General features: G+C 38.8%; 1 protein-coding gene across 1 annotated transcript in view; it reads right to left on the bottom strand.

Moving 5' to 3' along the window:
* Positions 1–10,747, bottom strand: part of LOC136881205 (ral GTPase-activating protein subunit beta) — a 179,943-nt gene extending 169,196 nt beyond the window's left edge. The window contains exons 1-3 of the mRNA XM_067153914.2: positions 10,609–10,747; positions 10,041–10,262; positions 5,924–6,125 (exon numbers count right to left, since the gene is read on the bottom strand). Coding sequence (XP_067010015.2) covers positions 5,924–6,125; positions 10,041–10,262; positions 10,609–10,677 — 493 coding nt within the window. The 5' untranslated portion in view covers positions 10,678–10,747. The remainder of the gene's footprint in view (positions 1–5,923; positions 6,126–10,040; positions 10,263–10,608) is intronic.
* Positions 10,748–21,542: the final 10,795 nt, after the last annotated feature.

Genomic DNA, 21,542 nt, shown 5'->3' with positions numbered 1-21,542 from the left:
TGAGCCCCAACATTCAATTCTATCGAACACATTTGGGATGACCGAGAAAGATGGCTTCACACAATGGATGTCAAGCTGGCAGGGCAAGACATCACACTCCTCACAAAATTAATAAATCCTGTTAGCAAGTTCAGTTTTTGTTGTTGTTTTCAGTCCCATTATTTTTCACCATTTCTTTGTACAGAATTGTTTCACTACTGCATCAGAAAACACAGTAACACGAAAATAATCTGAATCACTAATCCTAAAAGACATAACACTTGTAATTCACTGGGGATGGATCTACATGAGCCAATGTATTTACCAATTTTTGTTCATGAAATAGTTCTTAGAATGTATTTGGCGTACTTAATCATTTGGTCATGAAACTGAACTATTTCATAATCATAGGAGAATAGAATCCATAAATAAACTCACTGGGTCGGGTTATTTTCTCAAACCTGACTACGGGTAGAGGAGCTCTTAAGAGGACAGTTTCGAGTAGGTGTTTGGATTCTTTTAAACAGATAGTGTATATGAAAATTACTGTATGAGCTCCTCTAGGAGAGAAAAGATTATCTCTAGTAATACAAAGAGACCTCCAGAATTTATCAAGAAAGAATATTTTTTACAATTTGCTTTACGTCGCACTGACACAGGTGTTATGGCGATGATGGGATAGGAAAGGCTTAGGAGTGGAAAGGAACTGGTCATGGCCTCAATTAAGGTACATCCCCAGCATTTGCCTGGTGTGAAAATGAGAAACCACAGAAAACCATCTTCAAGGCTGCCGACAGTGGGATTCGAACTCAGTATCTCCAGGATGCAAGTTCACATCTAACCATGCGGCTATTTACAGAATAACTACAATATCAAACTAGTAATGATGACCAAAGTGGATACATATGAGAACAAAACTTTCAGCATAAAAGTACTGTTATACTTTTTGCATTTACAATTTTTGGGCTGCAGTTTCCCAATGTTAAATGTCTGCTTTATCAGAACACAGTTATGTGCTCTGCGCTCAAACGAAAATATTTCAGTACACTATTCTGCTGAATTTATATAAAAACAAGCGTACGCAGGTACAATAAAATGAAAGAGAAAATGAAAACTATAAAATTGTAGTGAAACACAGCTGCTAATTGGCTGAAGTTCTGAATTCGTCATTGGAGCCATAAGCTAAATGACCCACAAAATATTCATTATTTCCTATGAAAGATAAAGAGCACTGCACAGTTTAAAATATTCTGTAAGCATTTACTGGTGCCATAGTTCAATACTAAGATATCTTTAAAAATATATATATTTTGAGTTTTAAACAAGGATATATTCTATATTAAGATATCTTGAATTCCAGTTGGTTCACACTCCAAGAAGAATGTATCATTATTTCCTTTATACATTTCCTGAATTATATTATAGAAACTAAATGTTTAAATGCTCTTACCTCGAAACAGCCTTTTCCTTAAGGATATCTTAGTAATGAACTAGGTCAGTGATATGAAATTACCTAGGTCCAAATATGGGAATGACCAGACTTGAAAAGAGAAACACAGTTTGAAGATTAGCAGTGATAAGTCACGTTATCCTACATTATCCAAACTCAACTACAGAACACAATTACAAACAGTAGTGTAGTGTCACAAGATGGAACTATAATACATGAGATCAGTAACAAGGTTCAAATGGTAGGAGGATTTTACCTGAGACTTTTTTTTTTGCTAGGGGCTTTAAGTCGCACCGACACAGATAGGTCTTATGGCGACGATGGGATAGGAAAGGCCTAAGAGTTGGAAGGAAGTGGCCGTGGCCTTAATTAAGGTACAGCCTCAGCATTTGCCTGGTGTGAAAATGGGAAACCACGGAAAACCATCTTCAGGGCTGCCGATAGTGGGATTCGAACCTACTATCTCCCGGATCCAAGCTCACAGCCACGCGCCTCTACGTGCACGGCCAACTTGCCCGGTTTTACCTGAGACTAAGAAATATAGTATGGAATTAAAAGGTCACACAAATAAGTGTTATACAAGACCTATTTTGTCTCCATTCTAACATATGGAGCAGAAATATTGACTTATAATATCCAGAGAGGAAGGAAAGTACACAGAGTGGAAAGGAAGATCCTCAGAATTATGCTCATAAAGAAAAACAAGGAATGTATAAGAAAAACAGAGATATGAGAAAGGCTGGGGGTGAAGAACTCACAAAAACAATAGTGAAAAGTGGACTGATGTTGTCTGGTCATGTGTCAATGGTAGAATGGAAGGTGAATGGAACAAGACCAAGGAAGAAGTGGATAACCAAAGTTGAGGAAGCTCATGAAGAGTATAGATCTGAACTAGTCACTGGTGCATTACTCCCACTTCACAGGAAGTTGGATGGAGGCTGCAGAAGAAGTAGTAGTTCAAATATCTCCAAAGAGTTAACCTGAAGAAAAGTGTCATATATATGCACAATAAAATAAAATTATAAAACAGTGATTAAACCAGAAGCACTATACACAGCAGAAACACTGAGGCCAGATGGAGAAACTCAAGCTAAAAGGAAATATTTAAAAAGTTCAAAGGACCAAAATTTCAGGATAATTAGATAATATATATATCAAGAATGAAATAATCTACAAGAAAATTGAAAAACTCTCACATACTATACGAAAAAGGGTAAATTTTTAAGGTCATCTTATCAGAATGAACTCTAATAGATTAACCAAACAGATCTTTATCTTCTTCCGTAACGGCAAAACAAAACCCAACTGGTTTTAAGAAACTGAAAAAGACCTAGTAGAATTAAAAATTACAGAAAATTCACTATTCGATGAAACAGCTAAAGTAATGACTAAAGATGAAAATATAAGGTTCCAAGACATATCTACATTAAAAGCCAAACCTATTATCTCAGAAGATGAGAGGAAACAAAGATCAGAAAGAATGAAGAAATACTGGGCACTAAGAAAAGAACAACACACAGAGCAATGATTGATTCAACGTACCTCAAAGAGGGTGAAATGAAACGAGAAGAAAATAATGGATGTGAACGAACAATTTCTCTGCAACACAGGCAATAAATACAGTATACTTCAGGAAAAAACATCTAGTGAAAAATTATCTCCTGTGCGATGTTCTTTCTGTCATCCTTGAATCATTACATTATGTACACTGCAAAGAATGGCCGATTCTGCTTGGCATTCCACAAGAGAAGAAAACCTGAGTACATTGAGGTATGGAAAAGCTAATTAACTCCTTCCATCAAACAAGGCTTCACAGCCAAACAAACTGACATTTTTCTCTCTGCCTCTATCGATATCAATTCCTTCCAGCGCTTGTCGCTAATATACCATTCAGCTCAGAAAGGAGGAGGACGAGATGTCCTCTGCCTGTACTTCTGCCTTCCAGAAAGGAATTTTTTGGTATTCTGCAAAACTATGGAACTCACTTTCAAGGGATACCAAGAACTTGCCTATTTCAAAATACACTAGAGTCCCGTTAATCCAAAAGTCTGGTTAATCCGAACTGAAATATTCATACTTTTTTAAAATCTCCTTATTGAAATGAAAAAACATATTATGGAATGAAGATTTACTTGTATTTTATTAGTGATATTTTACTAAATAACTTAAGGTACACATCATAAACCATCAATCACTGGCCATTTATCTTTACAAAGTCTGTGAGTTTCTTTTGCCATAGTGATTGCAACCTATTCGAAGATGCAATGTTAAACCATCGTCTCATAAACATCACATCAGTGGGCGTAGCAGTGGAGTGTTGTTAGACGTAACGTACGGCAAGTTCTAAGGCGGCCGCGAGATCTGATTGTGACACTAGTTATTCATTGTGGTCTTCTTCGTCGTCACTCTGTTTATTAATGTAACTGCTAAAGAATGGACATTTCAAATTACAGTATGTACTGTACTGTATTGTAGAAACTATTTTCCTCAGATGGTTGAGGCGCTGGCCTTCTGACCCCAACTTGGCAGCTTCGATCATGGCTCAGTCCGATGGTATTTGAAGGTGCTCAAATACATCAGCCTCGTGTAAGTAGATTTACTGGCACGTAAAAGAACTCATGCGGGAGAAAATCCCGGCACCTTGGCGTCTCCGGAAACCGTAAAAGTAGTTAGCGGGACGTAAAAACAATACCGGTAACATTATTAATAGAAAATATTTTCCGGTTAATCCGAAAATTTTGTAATCCGAACAGACTCCGGTTCCAATTAGTTCGGATTAACGAGACACTGCTGTAATGTAATTCTACATAAAGAAATCTGCAAAACCAAGACAGTTGGCTTGGTGATGAGTAGAAACTGGAGATGAGGAGATAGATGTTGTGGACAACTTCCAATACTCAGGTAGTGTTCTGTCCGCGGAGAATACCACACACCAAGAGATTAGTAACACAACAGAAAGCTTCCAAATTCTATCACACTGTACGTAAAACACATTGGGATGAAACATTTCTGTTAGTTTCAAAGATCAGCTTGTACAAAATATTATTATAAATTTCATTAAGATCCGTATTGACAGTTATCAGCTACAAAATAAAATGTTAATTAAGGTCAACCTAATCAACACTTGTATTACACGTGATGAGTCACAATTGGTCAGTATATGTTTCCGATCATCAGTTGATAGGGCATGGTAAAGAATAATCATTCTCTTATACATACACAAAATATACATTAAAAATATATGAACCTTTATGACGATGACTTAAAATTAGTAATGTTAAATTCAATGTACATAAAATAATTAACCCTTCATAGCAATCCTTAAAATTAATGTCATGTTAAAACACTGCACATTAATTTGGTGATGAGTGCATGAATCCTCTGTTGTACAAACACTTGTCAGATTAATTAACATAAAGGGAGATGAGCATTTTCATGCATTTTGAAGTTGTCTTTTATGGCTGATGATGACATTTTAAATGTCGAAACCAGTCCCATGTTACATAAAAGTTACTAGTAACATCAACACGTAATTAGTATTGAATAGGTTGAACCTAATAGATATCTCATTTCTGGCAAGCATCAGTCGCCAATCTGAATCTTGCCTGTTAACATGATGAGACAGCTAACATTGCAACACTGTATTTTCATACGTAAAAGTTCTGGTTCCATCTTAATGGTCATGTGAACACAGTCATAACTCTCGCTACCGGTGGGCAGAAAATCCTAATGGTATTTGTGAAGTCCTCATTATGATAGGAAGATTAGTGTTTGGTGTGCTGTTAGTGAAAGACGAATAATTGGGCCTATTTTTTCAAGACTACAGTAAATGCAGAGAGGTACGAAGATGACATTTTGACGCCGTTCTTCCATCAGTTAACGGAAGAAGAAAAATCACATGGGTGGTTTCAATAAGATTCAGCCCCTGCTCATACAGCAAAGCATTCCCTTCTAACAATTTCGGAAGTGTCTGCAGACAGAGTGATCAGTGCTGATCTGTTTCCCCCTCGCTCTCCACATCTAACAGTGTGTGGTTTTTACTTGTGGAGTAAACTGAAAGAGAAAGGTGTATTAAACAAATCCTCACACATTGGAGGAACTGAAAGGAAACATTACAAATGAAATCAGAAACATTACAGTGGCAGAACTCACATCAGCCAGAATGTGGTTACCAGATACAATGCCTCTATAACCCAAGAAGAACGACACTTCCAGCATCTTTTATAAGGTAAGATTTCATATAAAATAGTATACACACTTAAAGCAGGGAGGCCACGTACGACATAAGTTCGGCTGAGGCAGCTGCCGTAACGCGGAGTACAAACACCATGCATTCGGCCTTAGTTTGTACGGGAGACCCTGTATGTATGCGTAGCTCACCCTTTTTCAATAGATCTTTCATATTTCTGTTGTCAGAATTGTGGTAAATAAGTAATACTAATACTGGTAGACATATGAAATGAACATAGACATTAGCAAATGTTAATAGCTTACCTTCTCCCTTTCGTGGAATGAATAAGTTATGGAAGTGGTTGATCATTTTACGGGCATACAGGTTTGGATCTTCACATACAGGCTTGGGGACACAAATCTTTGGCACAGGATTTAACGCAGACAGCCACTCACAATAAACATTAACACAATCACGTATTGTGTCATGTTCAGTTAGTGGCAGGCTGAGTCCAAAACACACCACCTGAAATACAAGAATTCCTTTTTAACATTCCAAGAGCAAAGAAGTAACAACAATACCCTATATAAACGAGGAAGAAAAAGAACACTTCCATTTATTTAAACACCTTTAACACGTTGAGTGCCGAGCTGATTGTAGCTCACTATTCCACTGTGGCACATAGTAGCAATACATAGCTGGAATAGACCCTGTAGTTCGCTTTTCAGGTAGTACCAATTTTATGCGCATGTATGTCACAGCTGATTTTCTACAGCGCATTGCCCGAAACTATGCTGTGCCGCCAACTCTGATTTCAAGACCTGTGTGCCACCATATGGCATCATGCATTCTCAAATTTAAAGACTAGCGAGATACCATATGGCGGTACGTGGCACCCAACGTGTTAAATGTGTACGTTTGTGTCAGTTTTTGTACGAGTCACCGCGTGAAGAGCATCAATGGTATTTCTTCTTGCCTCATAGCAAGTAGCATTAAACCATGGTTTAGCTCTGCGTTTATGTGATCTTGCTAATTCCTCTGAATTTTGTAACAAGTTTTCCCTTGTACGTATTACTTCGTTCAAATCTCCATGTTGATTCATGTTTAGTAGATCCGGTACTTTTGCTACTTCCTCTACTGGACTGTCACTATCAATCATCCTGGGATTTGTCTCTTGTTGCGGGTGGAAGTCTACATTGTTTCTTACGTCCACGATGAAAGTCATCTCGACTGGTAAGTGCTTTCTGATAATTACATCTTGAAGTACTATCTGTTTCATGAAGTGAAGTCCCTTCAAGTTTGAAAAGACAAGATCTATTGTACTGCTCCCATTATGTGAGAAGTATGTGTGTTTGTCTGGATCATTGAGAAGGGATAAACCCTCTGCTTCCAGAAAATCCAGTACGAGTTTCGTCTTTGTGGACTCACGATCTATCCTGCAGTTCATATCACCGGCTAGTATGAGAGACTCATTCTTGTTTATATTAACGAAGGCGGTGCTGCACTCCTCTATAATAGTCCTGTCGTGGGTGTCTGGTGGAAAGTATACCCCCATTATGGTGCACTGTGCAGTTTTAACAATACATTGTCCGTTTTATAAGTCAGTTCGAACGGTGATATACTTGGGCTTATAAGGCACGATATTCCTCCCTCTGGGCACCCCAATAATCCTTGCGTCGCCAACACATGTGCTGCATAATGATCTGGTGGAGTCCATTCTTCTGTTAAGAACGTTTCTAGCAATATAACGATATCATATGTCTTTAGTCTATCCTGACTTAATGAGTTATTTGCATTCTTCAGCCCTTCTATATTCCATGTTATGCATCGAAGCTTCTGGTAAGGTGGTACATTGCCGTCTCTCTTTTGGCTTTTAAGTATTCGTGCTCCTAAATAATAACTATTTGTTTAAATTTAAGCATTCGTGCTCCTAAATAAATAACTATTTGTTTAAATTTAAGCATTCGTGCTCCTAAATAGATATTTTTTTAAATTTAAGCATTCATGCTCCTAAATAAATATTCGTTTAAATTTAGGAAATTTGTGCTCCTAAATAATAACTATTCGTTTAAATTTAAGTATTTGTGTTCCTAAATACAGTAAATTGTTTGTCTACCCCTTAGTCCCATTTCTTGAGACGGGGTCAGGAATGAGGCGAGATGAATTTACACTGCTTGTTTCACGGCCAGATGCCAACCGCTGTCGGGGAGCTAATGAAGATGAAATGAATGCTGGTGAATGAAACTGTATGAGCACATGGCCTATGAAGAGAATTTGTCCCTTCATGTGCCTGGAAGTGTAAACAGTAAACCATAGAAAACCATTCTCAGGACAGCCGATGGTAGGGTTCGAACTCATGTGCCTTCCGAATGCAGAGGTTGGCTCCTTAGCACATCACTCGGCCATATTCCTAAATAAATATCTCAAATTGACATATAAAAATACCTGAATCTTTATATGGACATATTATGGCCTTTAAACAAAAAGGTGAGTGCTGCGCTTACCAACGAGAAACAGCGCACGTAAAGACCTAGCGAGTAATGCCGGGTTAGATGTTCTCATTTGTTGATGATAGGAACCCTGCCAATTTACAATGTTTCCTCTTTTAATAAAAAATGTTTTTTGTGTAACTCATCGTTTCCACTTGAACCCCACCTCAATCAATCATCAATGATCAGCGGAAGTACTTTCGCACAGGTGGCACATTCCCTATCTCTTGTTTACCAAGCCTTTTCTTAAATGTTACCAAAGAACTTGGAAATTTATTAAACATTTTCCTTGATAAATTATTCAAATCCATATTCCTCATCCTATAAATCAATGTTTGCCCCAATTTGTCCTCTTGAATTCCAACTTTAACTTTCCTGCTTTTAAAAGCTCCTCTCAAGCTTATTCATCCACTAATGCCATTCCACGCTATTTCTCCACTGACAGGGTGGAACATACTGCTTAGCCAAACAGCTCGTCTACTTACCCACCAGTCTTCCCAGTCCAAAGTTTTGCAACATTTTCGTAACACAGATCCTTTGTCTTATAATAATAATAATAATAATAATAATAATAATAATAATAATAATAATAATATTGGCTTTACGTCACACTAACTACTTTTATGGTTTTCGGAGACGGCGAGGTGCCAGAATTTAGTCCTGCAGGAGTACATGCCAGTAAATCTACCGACATGGGGCTGACGTATTTGAGCACCTTCAAATACCACCGGACTGAGACAGGATCGAACCTGCCAAGCTGGGGTCAGAAAGCCAGCGCCTCAACCATCTGAGCCACTCAGCCCAGCAAATAAGTTCTTATGGAGACAATGGGATAGGAAAGGGCTAGAAGAGGGAAGGAAGCAGCTGTGGCCTTAATTAAGGTACGCCCCAGTATTTGCCTGATGTGAAAATGGGAAACCACGCAAAACCACATTCAGGGCTGCTGACAGTGGCATTCAAACCCACTATCTCCCGATTGCAAGCTCACAGCTGCACACCCCTAATCAAACAGCCAACTTGCTTGGTTTTTATTTTATTACCCAGAGCACTATTCTAAATCCATATGTACAAAATTCCTATATTAAGCGGTACAATAAAACACTATACACTAGGCCACTAACAAAATAAAATTTAATCTATGAGTAACTTAGGCTATATCAATGTAAAACTCAGAATTAATCAATCTGATTAGTATCATGCACACGAAGAGCATTTGGGTACAATATTTCCTACTCAGAACCATCTGCAGGACTAGTGTGCATCCCTAGTTCTCCAATCACCTTCCCAGCGAATTCTTCTGGCATGGATATAATACTTGAACTTCCATTCCTCATCTAGCATTCTTGATTCATCTAATACAATGAGAATGTTCTCAAAACACTACGCTCACCACATGAGCTGGAAGGTAGAGTTGGAATTATGGATGATATTACCATGATGAAGACTAGGATGGTAACAGCAATGCATTGTGTAAGATTACTGCCGACCTTACGAGACACTACTGAGCCACATCTGAGTGTAAGATAGGAGTTCTTCACATTCCATTAAAACTACTACTCGCACATTTTTTGGTGATTGTTTTGTGTTGGGGGTTGAGGAGTAAAGAGGGAGGTCTCACAGTTTCGGTAATACTGCCAACTGAATGAAAATGAAATCTGAATTGAATCGATAATATGATCGATCGATATGAATTTTCTAAACCTTTATTATCTTAAGCCAACAACTGTGTCACACACACATTATATAACATTTCTCGATGCGAATCTTGTTCCTAGCATGAATTCTATACTTTGGCTTTGCTGTGTAAACAACAACAGTACTAGTACGTAAAGTGTACGCCACATGTCGCACAGCGATGCATAAGCGATTCATAGTTTGAGTTTCAAAGGTTCCCAATATGAATCTAACCACAACTGAAAAAATTCATAATCAATGTAAAATTCAAACCTACCTCCATACACCACTGAACTTCACGATCTGATGTTAGGGGACTTGGTTCTGCTGCCTGCGTCAAACCCAAATTTGAAGCCAAGTGTCGGACTACAGCAAGTGCTACCTCTTTGCCTGTAGCCATGGGAAACTTTCCCAGAACACTTTGACTCTCCTCAGTCCCATGTTGTATAAGGGAAGTGAGGGAGGCCCACTCAGAATACATTCCACCTCCGTCAGAATCCTGTTAAAATATCAACATACAGTAACTTATTTTAATAAAGGCATCATACAGAAGGAAACTGATGAACGGAGAAAACTTAAAAACAAGCTTGGAGCTTTGTCTGACAGTCAACAGATTTACATAGATTTTGAACCATTATGGTATGCCTTTCCCTTTCAAAAATGTCATTTGCACTGGCTGGATTCGAACCAGGGCCATAGTAAGAAGCTAGCCAAGAAGTCACTGAGCTATCGAAAAGAACATATAAATAAAACAAATCGCAGTCATCTCATAACTCTAGAGGTTATGTTAAACGTCGATTAGAGCAATATTTATTCTATTTGTGAAATATAAAATCGAGACGTACCTTTACATTGATATTTACTCTATTAAATACACCTAAATTCATAGATAACTTTGGAATGCCATTTGTCATATACACCAAAATCACAAACTACGGATATAAAAACACTGTTTCACAGTTCACACCTCTACGAACTGTCAATCTGTCAACGACAACACGACTGTGCAGCATTGTCACCAACATAGCAAAGATAAATTACCAGCACATATTAAACAATTTACCATCGAATTACGCACACTTAGCACAGTACTCCTTTTCTGTTCAGTCGTAGATAGGAAATTCTTCCATATTAAACAAAACAAAAATTACAGTTCAGAAACGATTATAACTAAACTATAAATATTTAAGAACTACTGTAGAAAATAATAATTAATAATAATAATAATAATAATAATAATAATAATAATAATAATAATAATAATAATAATAATAATAATAATAATAATCCTTTATGAAACCAATGGCCATAAGAAACAGAAAAACATAATAGCATATATGATGTATAAGAAAACTGAAAAAATATGAAAGTGAGCGTGAAATAAGGACCACGGGACACCAGCCGAGTCTAACACTTCTTCCACTTTCGGAGTTTCAAGTTTTTATTTTTCCTGGCTGACCTCTCTTGATGAACTCCTGTCTTCCTTAAGCCACAAAGACGCAGGATGATTGAGAAAACTATCCAGCTTCTGCCGTTGTCAGTCGCTCTGGAAGGGAACAAATAACAGATAGCGAGGTCTCGATGTGCGAGTAATTATGCTTGGTGATGCACGGCAACTACGAATGTCCGCGCATATTTCTGATGCCATCAATCCTACCATTGATGGAAAAAATTATAGATGAGTGAAAGATTTAGGGCCCCTTGTGTAAATATTAAGTCAAGTTCAAGCAAGTGTTATGCAACCGGTTCTTAACAGTATGTTAATAATGTAACGTGTTGGCGGAGTAAATAAATGAATAAATGAGTACAGAACCTGGTAGCGTCCTATTTTTAGACTTATTAACTAAGCACTACAATTACAGATTTACACACACGCGCGCGATAGCCGAGCTTACAACTTACACAAGTACACGGTTACACATTTACACGGTTCGCGCTCTCTCTCTTAGCTTCTCATATTCCATCTACAATGACACACACACACACACAGAGTCATCAATTATAACACAGTACACTCTCTCAGCCACTCAGTCACACTCGTTAACGCTGTCACGGTCCACAGCCTACACGTCAGTCTCGCAGGTCGGGATAGTATCCGCTGTTCACTCAATCCGTCGAACCCCGTTCGCAGTCTACACAGGTCGTCACCCAAGTGTACGGTACCCTTCTTCGCCGCTCCAGAACACCCAAGGTTCTTCTCCAGAAGCCGGCCACAAGGGACTCACACACACACACGACGTCAGGGGAACAAGAACGAGTCCTCGGCTCTAACAGGCAGATAGTCCATCAGGCTGCACTCTCCCATGCCATCACTGACTGCGCTCCAGCGAACTCAATCTCGTTCTCACTCACTCTTACTCACTAATTCTCACTCTAACTCTCACCAACTGCAGGCAGGTCGTTCCTCTCTTATATCAATCAATCAATCAATCAATCAATCAATCAATCGATTGATTGATTATTGAAGTGTTGCTCGTGATTAGCGCGCTCGAGCGTAAGGGGGATGGGGCCGATACGGTGACGCCCCCGGCGCGTAGTGAGTTGGCATGGCGGACGCTATAACCATTACAATAATTTCATTTCTTGTGACTAAGAACGGCAATTTCATGCAGTGCATACGGTTGCACGAACAGGATGTAGAAGAAAACCAAACAAATCGGTAGTACGAGAATTCATTGAACGCATACTGATTGATAGTATATGTTCATATTTGAAGTTCCAAAGCAAAATAGCACGAGCATAGGCCTATATTGTTGTGGTCAGGACATTATTAACAACAACAGAAACAACACCAATAATAATAATAATAATAATAATAATAATAATAATAATAATAATAATAATAATAATAATAATAATAATAATTGTACAGGGAGCTACACCCGCCCCGTTCATTCTAATGAAGCGCCTTGAAGAATGCAATCTATATATGAAGGTTGCAACAACTAGTGCAAGAAGTTTGGACATTTCTCTATAGATGTCTCCACAAAAAATGCTTATGTTATAACCTCAAGTGTGAAGAGAATCTACTAAAATACTAAACTATTTTTTATTTGAAGTTTGAGTTGATTATTCTTTGTTTTGGGTATGTTAAAGTTGTCAATACATCGACCGCTTAGCGCCAATTTAAGAAGTTGGCCAATAGAAAATTTTGTCTACGTATTTTTCAACCAATTACATTTTTCTTGTAACTATTTAATTATCCAGTGGAAATTGGGAATGTGCCAGTCCTTATCCCAGAGCTCTCTAGAACCTTCCTCTCGGGTATAAAAGCTGGCACATTTTTCGACCAGGTTGTCTTATTGATCGTCCAGTCTACTGAGTATGTGTTAATAGAGGAGGCGGGGGCGTCTCGCCCAACATCAAGTAATCCATCCGCTTAAGGTAATGGCAGCCACTAAGTAATAGTCTCTCAGAGCTAGCTCGAGGGGAATGTTTCCAATCTTTAATATTGTAACCTTAAATTTCCAAAAATGTAAATTTATACTTCTAATGTAAATCTCCAACAAGTCAATAGAACTTAGCTGAAATCCGGGAATACAGAGTGTGATACCCTCTCGCGTTCCCTTTCAACTTGATTTTGAGGTGACTATGTTTTCGTAACCTGTTTTAGTTTGAAATCGTTGTAATTTAGATTTTCTCTCAATCTGGTCACCTCGGTAGTTTAGGCTTAGCCTCTGAAAATTCGGCCCAAAAGCCCAAACTGGGTGTTAATCTTTTAATTGCAAATTTCAAGGAGTGCAGGTGTCCGCCTCCAGATCATTTTGATTTTTGGGCCAGTAACTTAAACCTGTTGTTTTCCACAAATGTCCGGTAGAATGGGTATGTGATACTCCTGTAAAATTCAATGTCATTCTTTTATGTTAAGAGGTTAGACTGTTGAGCGTCTAAGGCAGTGAATAATGTTTTTTGTCTCATATATAGATCTGCATGTCCCAGGACCTAAACCTGGTTCCTTTTCATGTATGTATCTGATTTTTTTTAATTAAGGAGAGCGAAACTCACCGAAGGTAAGTTTCTTCTAATCTGAAAGATATTCGCTATCGGGGAGAAATCGTATCCGGTCATGTATAAAATACATGATCGGATTGAAAAACCCGTACTTTAACACGCATCAGTTTTATCTTATATACATTAGCCACGGTCATCGGGTTTTACGCCTAGTAGGCAATTTTGAAATTTTGGAAAAGTCTTCTAATCATGTTGATGCCGCGATCTTGAGGACCGGCAGGGATACGACCTAATACACCTAGAACTGACTTGCCTATGAACCTGCGTATTGTCGGTATTTGTAGGGAGGTATGTATACTACGTAGATTCGTGAATAGTGGAGAGTTGGTCATAATGGATATAAAGCTGTTTTGCACGACCTGTAGTGCTCTAATATATGTCTTGGGGATATACCCCCAGGCTTCGCAGCCGAACATTAAGACAGGCCTAATGCAGGCTAGGTACATCCTCTTTTTGAGTTGAAGAGGCAGATGTCTGTCTCTCAAGAGAAGGTACAGAGCGGACATACGGACTTTCGCTCTAGCGATGGCCTGGGCAATAAGATCTCTCCATAAAAGTTTCCTATCCAGGGTCATTCCCAAATATCTGGTCCTGGGTTGCCATGGTAGGGAGGTATTGTTAAAAGTCAGTGGCGGGGGATCTATTTTGGGTCTAGTAAAGTTCATGGTAACCGTCTTCGTCGCGTTAAACTTAACACGGTTAACGTCGCACCAGTCCTCAAAGAGCTTTAAATATTCAGATAAATATTTAAAGCTCAGATGTCGTTTCGCTATAACGTAAAGTGCAACATCGTCTGCGTATTGCGCTATACGTACGTGTGGTAAAATTGGAAGATCGTTCACCATGAGGCTGTAGCGCACCGGTGAAAGTGTGCAGCCGTGGGATACTCCCGCTTCCACTCCGCGAATGGAGGAACGCTCGCCATCTACACTCACAAAGAACGATCTTCTGTCCAGGAAGCTGGCTACCATTCGAGTCAGGTAAGGCGGTACATAGGCATCAAAGTGCATTTTATATAACAAAAATGGGTGCCACACTGTATCAAATGCATGTTCGATGTCCTTGAATACTGTTTGAATTGTAAAATGTAGATTTGCCATTGATAGGCTTGGGCCTTTTCTGGAACTAGGTTTCAACTGTAAAATTTAATAGAGCAAAGACACTCCTCTTGTAATGGTTAAATGAAATGAAATGTCGTATGGCTTTTAGTGCCGGGATATCCCAGGACGGGTTCGGCTCGCCAGTTGCAGATCTTTCTATTTGACGCACGTAGGCGACCTGCGCGTCGTGATGAGGAAGAAATGATGATGAAGACAACACATACACCCAGCCCCCGGGCAGTAGGAATTAACTAATTAAGGTTAAAATCCCCGACGCGGCCGGGAATCGAAGCCGGGACCCTCTGAACCGAAGGCCAGTACGCTGACCGTTCAGCCAACGAGTCGGACATGGTTAAATGATGCCTTTGAAAGTCCGGTGTTGTGTAATCTTTGCAATCATTTAAGAAAAGGCTAGGAAAACAACATATAGGGAATCTGCCACCTGGGCGAATGCCCTAAATGCAGATGAGTAGTGATTGATTGATTGATTGATTGATTGATTGATTGATTGATTGATTGATTGATTGATTGATTGATTGATTGATTGATTGATTGATTGATTGATTGATTGATTGATTGATTGAATAGTCTCCTAGATATTTTTGTGGAGCAAAAGGTGCTCTTGAAACATTGTAGATTTTGAATAATCTGTAAAAGAAATTGGGAGGTGCGTCTCCTTGATTGTTCTTTGAAAGGAGCCGCAGCGCTCATGGAAAATGTATGATTAGGGAGCTTCAAGCTCAAGGTTCTTAATCAGTTGTTTAATTAATTGTTATTCGACAGCCTAAAATTATTATCCTATCTTATGAAATTTTGTACCTGATTTATAAAGTTTAACTAACACATAGAAAAGTAATATAACACTAATTTTAAAGTTTTTAATTAATCTTTTGACTGTCTTAGATAGACCCATCCAGGCCCGCACGTTATTTCACCTCTGTCCACCAGGGCATCCCCGTAATAATAATAATAATAATAATAATAATAATAATAATAATAAGAAGAAGAAGAAGAAGAAGAAGAAGAAGAAGAAGAACAAGAAGGAGAAGAAGGAGAAGAAGAACGATTCAAGCTGCTTAGAGAGTGTATCAGCTACAGCAAGTCCATCATTAATTTTAATACATGTTCAAGACAGAGGAAGCTTAAGATACCCAAAAGTTTCATTTATATATCCGCTGCAAACAGTTTCTCACTTTGCCACAACAGCCGTAAATTTCGTGTCTCAGAAATATTTATTGTGAAATATTACAAATATTTTAATTGACACGTTTTCAGGCCACATAAAATGTGAAATGTAAATTGACAGTTCACTCACCGCATTTATTCTGCAAACGTTCTTAAGACTACTTTTCAAGAATATTGCTGTGAAACACACGAGCAGTAGTGCAACGTTCTGAATCTCAGAAGTAAACCAAAGGGGAGAAAAATTCTTAAAGTGATAGGTTTGAAAACCATCGTTCGTGTAGAACTGGAGAAAAGCAGGTAAGAAATGCTAAAGGAAATGTGTATAAAGTGCATTTGAGATGGATTTAATCATGACCAGATTAGTGTAGTCCGGCCATGATGTAATACACAGTGAACAGCAGACAACTAGGGCGTGAAGAGGAATTGCCAGTTTTCCGCCCCAAGTCTCGGCTCTATTTCCAGGCTTTACGTAATAACTTAGGCCACGGTTTTTTCATTTCCTCAACATTTGCGTTTACGAAGGAGAGTGATCAAAAGGACTCCATCCAAAATAAAAATAAAACTGTGCCGCGAGGAGACGGAACCTTCAGAAATTCCTGAACCAGGTGTTCAATCAGGTAAGTCGTATTTCAGAGTCTAACAAAATAAACTGTGATCGACTTACTGCTTAAATAAACATTATTAAACAGTATTTCTATCATAATACGAATATGATAGGTTGGCTGTGCTGTAAATATGCTTTCTCTTCGAATTGTAGTGCAATATATACGCACTAGGGTATTAGGAGGAGGATTTTAGATGTATGCAATATTCCATATTATTATTATTATTATTATTATTATTATTATTATTATTATTATTATTATTATTATTATTATTATTATTATTATTATTATTATTATTATTATTATTATTATTATTATTATACACGGATGAATGACCAGCATGCCCACTATCAGTCCAGAGGACACCGGTTTCGATTCCCGACTGGTAAGATATGTTAGCTGCGTAGACTATGGTTCATTCCTCTGGTTCGGGTACTGGGTGTTCGTGTATGTGTCAGCAAACCTCCTCTAGATCGCTACATGTGTCGGCAATAAAGTAACTATTTATTTATTTATTTATTTATTTATTTATTTATTTATTTATTTATTTATTTTATTCATTCAATCATTTATTTATTTATTTATTTATTTATTTATTTATGTATTTATTTATTTATTTATTTATTTATTTATTTATTTATTTATTTATTTATTTATTTATTTATTTATTTATTTATTTATGTCACAATTCCGCACAGAGTTATCCTCCAATTACAACAGATATTATAAAACAATGAATTGAATTCATGCATGCATAAATGAACAAAATCTCTGTGCCAAACCACCTCCTACACTATCCCTCCCAAAAAAATCAATACGATGATATTACACCGAAAGTGACCCATACATCGGGAATAATTGAGGCGTGGACCCCGGCTAGGAAAGGCCGAGACATAGCCCTGAGCTGGAAATGACCCTCGTTGTCGGTGAACAAGGGGTAAAAACTACAACTACCAGCAATGAAAAACAGAATGAATTAAAATGAGGGTTTATTAATAAGATTGAAATCAAATATAAAGCAAGAAAAGAAACCATAATTGAAAATTAGTTAATGTAACGGTTATGAACAAGAACGTACCTTTCAGAAATGAATATCTCCATATCAAGGCGTGAGCGCAAGATTACACTTATTTCAATACTCAATAACACATATTAACAAGCTCAACGCCTTCCAAGAACACATTCATTACATCATAGGGCAGCGTAATTACCATGCTCACATCTCAATTTAGGTCGCCCCTTTTACGAGAAGCTTCTCCACTCATAGCACGTCTTTACTTACACCATTATGCAATCAACAATCCCCATAGCTCGTCAACAATCCCCCCAGCACGGAGAACAAAATGCAGGTAAAAAGAATGGAGATAACGGTACGAGACTGAGATAAACATCCCAGGACCAAATCGAAGATGATAGATCAAAGAATACTACAGGCGTGCCCAAAACAGAATACACGCAGCAAACATGGCGGCCACTCGGGGGAGCACACGCCACGGGACGAAAAATAAATAAACAAATCTGTACCGAGAACAAAATATGGCACAGATATAAACAAAGCAATAAATCAGGTCGACCGCCACATCACATTTTCTCTCCCCTCTCTCATTAACACACACACACATCCAGCATTCACACACACACATGAGGTTATCGGGAAATAAAAATGCGAACGGCCGTTCAGATAACAAAGTCAAATACGATTCGTAAATTACGACCCACACGGTCATCACCAACAGGTCTCACAGATTTCAAGTATCAGCGTGCACCGTGTGTTATTCTTTTTTACGCCCGGGGTGCTTGAATACTTTATTCAAATCCATCAGTATTGCGCGCCTCGTGCGACCTGAATGTAGCTTCGAGTCCAGACGAAGGGCTTATTATTGGGACGACGAAGTATAAAAGCACGCAGTGCACCAAAACGTAGCCACGCAGAGACCCATTTGCCAACATCACAAGATCACAAACAGACACACCCACACAAACCATATCATATACGGTAACGGAGTAGAAAAGATGTATGCCAACCAACTGTGAAAGTAAGCAATGAATCATCGCAAAAACAAAGATTTAAAACAAAACAACATACCTGTAATTATCAATAGTTTAAATTAAAAGAAAAATGCATGTACGTTCAAAACTTGAAGACGTTAAATGAATATTTATGACACAAAAACGCCACCTCGATCAACGTGGCTCCCAATATTGTTATCAGTCACATACACAACGACAAGATAAAAACGTCACAGCTCTCGTAAAATGAATGATCTCCCTGTTTTACCACTGAGGGTGCTGCCCTCTACTGGACATTACTAGAGATACCTAAGTTATTGGCACCGCCGTCTCGATCCTCCTACACTGCCTGCTCTATGCGAGCCTTTTTGCGACTACGCTGCGACAAAATTTCTCCACTAGATGGCAGACATAGACGCACAATGTTCTAAACTTATTCTAATGACGACAGCCTACAAAATACTATGCAGTTTGGTCATATGTTCACTAAAGCTCGTAAATTACATCAGTAATATTAAATATCTGCAATATTACCTGTATGAAGTCGCAGTTGGCCTCTTCATGCACAATTTAAAGATTTTATTGGACGAAGGCTTGGAGTGGTACCGTACTTTTTGTGTTCTTGCCAACGCAATATCAAATAATAGACGGCTTACGAACTTGGTTAGGATAATATCACTAACAGTTTGCTGATGTTCTTTGACCTCACACTGTAACAAAACACATTCTGAAAGGTATTTTTTCTATTTGTTTTACGTCGCACCTACACGGATAGGTCTTATGGCGACTATGGGATAGGAAAGGCCTAGGAATGAGAAGGAAGCGGCCGTGGCCTTAATTAAGGTACAGCTCCAGCATTTGCCTGGTGTGAAATGGGAAACCACGGAAAACCATCTTCAGGGCTGCCGACAGTTGGGTTCGAACCCACTATCTCCCGGATGCAAGCTCACAGCTGCGCGCTCCTAACCGTACGGCCAACACGCCCGGTATTCTGAAAGGGAAGACGTCGCAAGTCCTCGTATTACGATCGTACGTTTGAAGAACTTCGACAATAGGGCACAGCAGCTTAAACGAACTCCTACAGATGCTTCACCAGAGCGACAAAACAAGGTTTTGGGTATCGAACTCCTCCTCTGTCCTAATGCACAATCAGTTCTATTAAGTTGTGTCGAAGCTCTAGGCAGTGAGATGTTGCTGACACAAATGTCACACTCCATCCTCTCTTCTTCAACACGAACCGAGTACCCGCAAATTAGGATCTGATTTCCTGTTTCTAGTTTGATTAGAATATTATCGTCTGGATATCTGATGTTGTCCAAAATGTCTAAACATGAAGACGTTTGTTGTGTGATTGCCCGTCACAATTCTTATCACAAGGAATCCACCATCCTCCACGGAGTTAATCACATCTGAATAAAAAACCAGCCTGTTTCCAGTCATTCGACCGGGTCAGGAATGGAGTGAATTAAGCCCCCATCTAGCAGCGAGGATATGAATCGTGCCGGTTGCCGAAGCCTGTCGCACTCCTCCCGGGCAATGATTAATGAATAACAGATGAAATGAAATGAAATGAAATTATATTCGAGAGTGTTACTGGAATGAAATATGACAGGGAAAACGGAAGTGTCCGGAAAAAACCTGTCCCGCCTCAGCTTTGTCCAGCACAAATCTCACATGGAGTGACCGGGATTTGAACCACGGAACCCAGTGGTGAGAGGCCGGCGCGCTGCCGCCTGAGCCGCGGAGGGTCCATCACATTCTGAAACAAGGTGTAAAGGCACAGGTGCGAGAGTAATCTGAGAATATCGAATTACTTCCTTTATTAAGTCCTAGCCTAGATAAAGCCGACAGCCGCTTTTCTCTTAATTCCCGTCTAGACGGTATTTCATGGAGTGGTATCTTCTCTGGCTGTGAACAACCTTGCCGAGACTGGCAAAATGGTACACAACAGTTGAATATTGGGGGGAAAGAATCTGAAGTTTCAGTTCTGCGAAAAATATATCTTGCTCAAACGGAAAGAAACAAGTACCAACACCTTAAGATCACTTTTGAAATATCTATAAGCATAACATGATTAATTCATTTCACTGTTATATACAAAATATCGCTTGTACGAACGGAAGTGACCAGACACGTTTACCCGTTGTACGAAATAACTCAGGTTTTCCACACATTCATGCACCAACAACACGGTGCCACCCCCACATTGACAGCGAAGATTGTGCGTCTACTGCTGCACTCTTACGGCGACTTGGAGAGATATTGGTAGTCGCGCCTTCCTGTGTTAAAATAGTGGCATAGAGCAGGCAGTATAAGAGGATCGAGACGGCGGTGGTTATTGGGAAATGAGGCTGATAGAAGCCATTTGCATAGAGAAATGTCACCTATGTGAACATGCCACAGGCATGGTTCATCTCTCCTCTCCCTGTCACAGATAACCACTCACAGATAACCACCAACTGGCAAGAGAGCATTCATTATTGAATGAATGTTCTCAGCCTACAACTACGGAACCTAAACAAATTCACATGCATTTTAATAATTAATTACATTACTGAACACAAATATTTGCAATGACAATGTGCTGTAAAAGGAAAAAAGCACGTACGTTTTGTTTCCGGAAAGTGTATTTAAGGAGGGGGCAGAAAATAGTGAGGAAGTTATTGAATTATTTTTAAGAGGCTACTTATATCTGAAAAATGATATTAGCGTCATAAAAATACGTATTTGGAATGTCCCTTAAAAATAAAGAATACAACACCCCCCCCCTTTTCAACTTGAGAGATGAATGTTTCTCACACGTAGAGTTCCAAGTCCCATTATCCCCTGAAAGTAGCCGGATCATCTTAGCCCCAAAATTCAATCCCA

The sequence above is a fragment of the Anabrus simplex genome, chromosome 9 (assembly GCF_040414725.1).
Source record: "Anabrus simplex isolate iqAnaSimp1 chromosome 9, ASM4041472v1, whole genome shotgun sequence".
Taxonomy (NCBI): Eukaryota; Metazoa; Arthropoda; class Insecta; order Orthoptera; family Tettigoniidae; genus Anabrus; species Anabrus simplex.
This window is presented reverse-complemented; position numbering and strand designations above follow the sequence as displayed.